The sequence below is a fragment of a genome, unplaced genomic scaffold (genome assembly GCF_019419815.1).
Source record: "Pyrus x bretschneideri cultivar Hongxiangsu unplaced genomic scaffold, Pyrus_bretschneideri_v1 Contig2, whole genome shotgun sequence".
In the NCBI taxonomy this organism is placed as follows: domain Eukaryota; kingdom Viridiplantae; phylum Streptophyta; class Magnoliopsida; order Rosales; family Rosaceae; genus Pyrus; species Pyrus x bretschneideri.
Genome location: NW_025999501.1, coordinates 1,429,589 through 1,434,896, shown reverse-complemented (window position 1 = coordinate 1,434,896; position 5,308 = coordinate 1,429,589). Strand labels below are relative to the sequence as shown.

Here is a 5,308-nt window from a genome sequence, read left to right as displayed (position 1 = left end):
CCAGAGTCAAGATACCAAATGTGCTCCACTGTATCCTCTTTGGAGTTCACAAGAGCCATCAATAGTATCTCCTCCTTTGTATCTGCATAATTTGCTTTTTGTTCCGTGGCTCGCTTAGGGCATTCCCATTGAAAGTGCCCTAGTTCATGACAATGGTAACACTCCAGGGTGGATTTGTCGAACCCAAACCTACCCCTTCCTCTTCCTCTTCCTCGATAGGTACCTCGTCCTCCACCTTTTCCTCCTTGCTGGGGTCCATGAGTGATTTGTAGTGCTTGTTCTTCGTCCACATGTCGGCTGATACGTTGTTCATGTACCAAGAGGCTGCTTTGTAGCTCGTCTATGGACATCATATCCAGATCGTTGGATTCTTTAATGGAGCAAACAACATAATCATATTTTCTAGTCATAGATCTGAGAATCTTTTCAATAATTACCACATCATGCATTTTCTCCCCATGCGTTCTCATCTTACTAGCTATGGTGAGAGTTCTGCCAAAGTAGAGTCATTAACAGACTCACCAGACTTCATGTGTAGCACTTCAAACTCCCTGCGAAGGGCCTGTAATTAAGCTCGCTTGACACACGCTGTTCCCTGATATTTCTGCTTCAAGGAATCCTAGATATCTTTTGCCGTATCTTTCTTCAACATGGTCTCTAATGTCGAACGATCTATGGCTTGGAGCAGGTAGTTCTTAGCCTTGAGATCCTTCAACCTCTGATCCTCATAGGTCTTCTTCTGTGTCTCACTCAGATCCGATCCTTCTGCTGCTGCAGTGATCCCCGTCTCTACCAAGTTCCAATACTCCTTGGAACGCAGAAAGTTCTTCATCAGCATACTCCAATGGTCATAGTGACCATCAAACTTTGGAATGGCAGGTTGCACAAAACTACTCTCGGATGCCATATCTTTGTTTCTTCACTCTAGTACCGGACTTACAAGTCTTTTGATCAGGCCCCGTGATGGGGCTCTGATACCAGACGTTAAAACTAAAGAGAATGGCAGTAAGCTCTGCAAAGTTTGAGTGCACGAAAGCTGGGAGAATGTTATTTAGCTAAACAACAATTGTGGCTATTAAATAGCCTTACACCAAGATAAGAATGAAGATAACTACCCACGACTTTACAGGTCCTATAATCATGGGCATGACTACGTTGAACAGAAAAGAAACAAACTGGTTCCTCAAGTTAAGGAGGAATTATTCAACATAACAGAAGTAAACCCTAAAGACAAGGAACCCTAACCCTAACGGCTAGGAAGCTCCAACAGTTTCATCATTGCCCACTCTGTCGGTCCTCAATCGTCGCTTCCGACGCCGAGCTCATTTCTGTTCGGCCTCTATCTTTTAATTTTTAATTTTTTTTTTAAATTTTTTTGGGGATTGGGGTTGGGTGCGTTGATCTGGAGAGGGGAGGTGAAGAGAGTAGAGGAGAGGGAGAAGGTGGGTCGGGGAGGTGAAGAGGGATGAGTAGGTCCCTGGGGAGAGAGAAGGAAGGGGAGGTGAAGAGAGTGGAGGAGAGGGAGACGGTGGGTTGGGGAAGATTGGTTTTAGGGTTTTTTTTTTTTAAATTTTTTTTAATAGGGTAAATTATTACCTTTTTAAATGCATAAAAAATTATTTTTTTGCTACGTGGCACAAATTTGGCAATCATGTCAACACAAATGTGGATCTCATATTTATCACGTCATCACTTAACGAATTTCCTAATGGACGTATGAAATTGAAATAAAATGATAATTAAATGTATGAAATTGAAATATTTTAAAAATGTTGTATGAGGTTGCAATCGACCCTAAACCTAATCTAGCTGTTTCATGAATCTCATAAGTTATATTTATACAATGATTCAATAATATATAGATTACAGTCTTAAAAAAAATGATACATAGATTATAATGTGTCGGTGATGTTCATACTGCCAGAAAATGGCATTTTCTCGACAAAAGTTTGGCCAACGAATCAAATTTCTTTTGGCAAAGTAACTTTACTCAACGAAAGATAAAATTTGGTGGCAAAAGAAGAAATTTTTTAAACACAAGATGCAAAGATGTAAAGATGGGAAGAATGACTTACATGACACAAATACACTATCACAATTACATTCCGTGCTAATAAAATAAAGACATATATAAGACTTTAGCACAAGATGTAAGGCTAGGACCTCACAAATTAAAGAACCTTTGGTTTCCACCCCGGCTTGGTTCTCACATAAAATAGTTGCAAGTAAACGAGGGTTTTAAAGCTCAAGCAAACGCCACCACCCCAAAACCGGAACAATTTTTTGGAACGAAGTGAACTTATTCCAGTACATGACCCCGAGTTGCAGAAAAACATAAACTGAATGTGTCACGACCAAGTCTTTTAATGTAATCAACGTTAACCTTCACATCTTCACATCGTCGGGTTGCGAATAAGGGAGGAAAAATTGTATTTTGAATAGACACTACTTTAGTTTTAACAAATTAACCAAGACTGGTATCACATTACAAACATTTACAAAGGTCAAGAAGTCTTCCATATTACCTATGGAGTTGCAAATTGAACCGTATTTACTATTCATTTTCCTGTCTCCTTGGTCCAAATGCTTGAGGAAGTTTAAATGATACATGCACGGCCAATTTTCTCACTTGCGAAATCCAGGTTCCAAGGAAAATGGTACCGCTGGTAGATCACTACTTACTCCGGGTGAGCAGTCCAATAAATTAGCCCACTACAAGAAACCGAACGTCAGTTAAACTAGCTCGTAAAAGCATGATATGCAGAACAGTATGGGTTACATGAAACTAAATTTAAAGTATCAAAATCAGTGTCCGGCCAGCATAACTTGTTCACACTCAGGTTCATGTCTCAGTGTGTATCCCATTAGAGGAATGTTGCTCTAGATCTAGGGTGCCCCAAGACAGAAATATGCTTATATTCGTCAAAAACTTATTTTGTTCTGACAAACCCCAATTATTCAATAGCTGAAACCAAAGTTATCGAGATGCATAAAAGCAACAGTAATCCGAGGAGAAATTACTTCTGCAGGTAGATTATTTATGCATCACTTACATATATATCCACGAAGGATATACATATACACATGAATAGAGCAAATACACACAACATGCTTGTCAATATCAACAACTAGCGCCCTCATTTATAGATGTCAAAGACAAATGGGGGTTTCGTGCAGACGATTTTACCTGATCAACACAAAAACTGCTTGCAACACACCAGCAGTTCCAGTCCACACTGAAGGGCCAGTTTTCACTAAAGAATCTTGTATTAACAGACCCACCGATGCAGCTAGAGATACAAATGCAACAACATAAGCAATGAACAGCCAAAGCTTCAATCTGTTGCAAATTCACAGAAGAATTAGAACCAATTCAGGACCACGCAAAAGGGCAATAAAATCCATTCTCATAACCCAGAGGATTGATCAAATGGAAGAGACCCTACTCAATTCACCTAATTCAACCTCACAAATTGAAATAACAACACATTTACATATCCAATGTATCAACATTCCCACATTAAATAATCTAAACTTAAAATAATTGTCCATATTAAGACAGCAAGAATACCAATTACATAAACAATCAAATTGAAACTTAAAAAAAAAACCCATGTTAAATTTGGCCCTAATTCTGAGCTGTGCATTCGATTGCTCACCTCCACTCGCCTTCTTCATAAGGGGAGTAATCAATGTCCTCCTTTTTGACGCAATTGAACATCAGCGCCGCTATCGACGCAAATATGCCTGCAAAAAATCACATTTGCACACACAAATCAGAAACCCTAGAAATCTAAAGAAATGCAGAAACAAAATTTGGTTCGGATCGGGTCGGACCAGGGAGGTAGTGGAGGAAGGCGACCTTGACAGAACTGCAAACGACAGCGTCAACCCAGAACCACCAGCCGGCCCCGAACACGGCTCCGGCAACGCCAGGACCGAAGATCCCCCAGAGCTCCGACAAATCCATTTAAAACAATACGACTTTCCCTGACATAAAAGGCAATTTCAGGTATAGGTCAATAACATTCACAAAGTGAAAGAATAATCCAAATCCAAGCAACACAGATAAACCCTGAAATCCACAGATCTGTACCGATTTCCAATACAAACACAAAACTCGATCCAGAAACGTAAAAGCTTCAGCTCGGATCGAACAACACAAACTCTCACGCAATCAAAAACAATAATCGCAGATAAACTAGTTCACGAAATCGAAAATCAAAGCGCACAGAGATTATCGGGAGAGATTATACCTTGGTATCCTGGAAAACGACGAGGGAGGGAGAGATGGAAGAAGAACCCTAGAGAGAGAAAGTGAGGGTACGGGGCGATGCTTCGCGTCGGACGACTCTGCGTGAGGGGAATTAGGATAATACTTGCTCACTAATGAGCAAATCCACTCGCTTTTTACATTTAGCCCGACACCACTTTAAGTTAAGCCCTTTAGGTAACCTAAAGGGATTTTCATATTTACTTTTACAAATAGCGAAAAGTTGTGGTATTCACTTTATAGCGATGAAATTTCGATGTTTATTAAAGAACAAAATGTTCATCAATTTTTTTGAACTCAATTAGATGCTTCAAATATTTTTGATTTGACTAATATTTTGTAAGGGTGATCTATGACGTGCAACTTAAAAAATAGAAGGTTCAAATTAATGAAAACTAATGAAAATGGTTTGATAACTTTGAGTTTTAACGAAAATGACAAAATAAAGGGTAAAGTCAATAGTACCAGGATTGACTTTTTAGTGTAAAAATATGGTTTTTTGTTAACATGAACAGTACTGAGAGCTTTTCGTTAAAGTTTTCTGCAAATTAGGGTTGGGCAAATGGGTATAGGAATAGCAGGTCGGGACGGGTACGGGTCGGTTCTAATTTTTTAATAAGAGAAACGGGTCAGGGCTTTGAAATTTTAAGGGCGGGTCGATTCTAGATGTATAGGAAAACGAGGCCACGGACTGGCCCTTTTTGTAATTGCAATGGATGGACGAGATTGAACCCTAACCTACCATCTAATCTTAACCGTTAGTTTTAGCTTAGGTTCTCTCTCGTCGAGTCCTCAACTCTGTCACTGGACTGAACTCGAAGCTCGAACTTGATTCTCTCTCACCGACATCACCATCAGTCATCTCCTCCACCACCCCGACATCATCGCCATCGCGAGTCTAGGCTCTAGCGACCACCATGATGGCCCAACAACCTCGATTGTCTTCCTTAAGTCCTCGACGACATCCCAGACATAGAGAACCCAGGCACCTGCAACACCCATCTTCTTGATTCTCCTTCTCCTCTCCTTGATGAC

General features: G+C 40.1%; 1 protein-coding gene across 1 annotated transcript; it reads right to left on the bottom strand.

The window, feature by feature from the left end:
• Positions 1-2,406: 2,406 nt before the first annotated feature.
• Positions 2,407-4,418, bottom strand: LOC103956715 (transmembrane protein 50A). Its single transcript, XM_009368743.3, has 5 exons — positions 4,257-4,418; positions 3,838-3,990; positions 3,660-3,747; positions 3,188-3,340; positions 2,407-2,712 (listed from the first exon to the last, which is right to left on the bottom strand). The coding sequence occupies exons 2-5, from the start codon at positions 3,968-3,970 to the stop codon at positions 2,679-2,681; spliced, it is 408 nt and encodes a 135-aa protein (XP_009367018.1). The 5' UTR covers positions 3,971-3,990; positions 4,257-4,418; the 3' UTR covers positions 2,407-2,678.
• Positions 4,419-5,308: the final 890 nt, after the last annotated feature.

What these genes read in the sequence shown, in the direction of transcription:
- LOC103956715 (XM_009368743.3), bottom strand. Translation starts at nt 3,970, where the DNA reads ATGGATTTGTCGGAGCTCTGGGGGATCTTCGGTCCTGGCGTTGCCGGA. An exon ending in TATGAAGAAGGCGAGTGGAG is followed by an intron (nt 3,341 to 3,659) that starts GTGAGCAATCGA and finishes AATTTGCAACAG; the next exon opens with ATTGAAGCTTTGGCTGTTCA. An exon ending in GCAGTTTTTGTGTTGATCAG is followed by an intron (nt 2,713 to 3,187) that starts GTAAAATCGTCT and finishes GGTTTCTTGTAG; the next exon opens with TGGGCTAATTTATTGGACTG.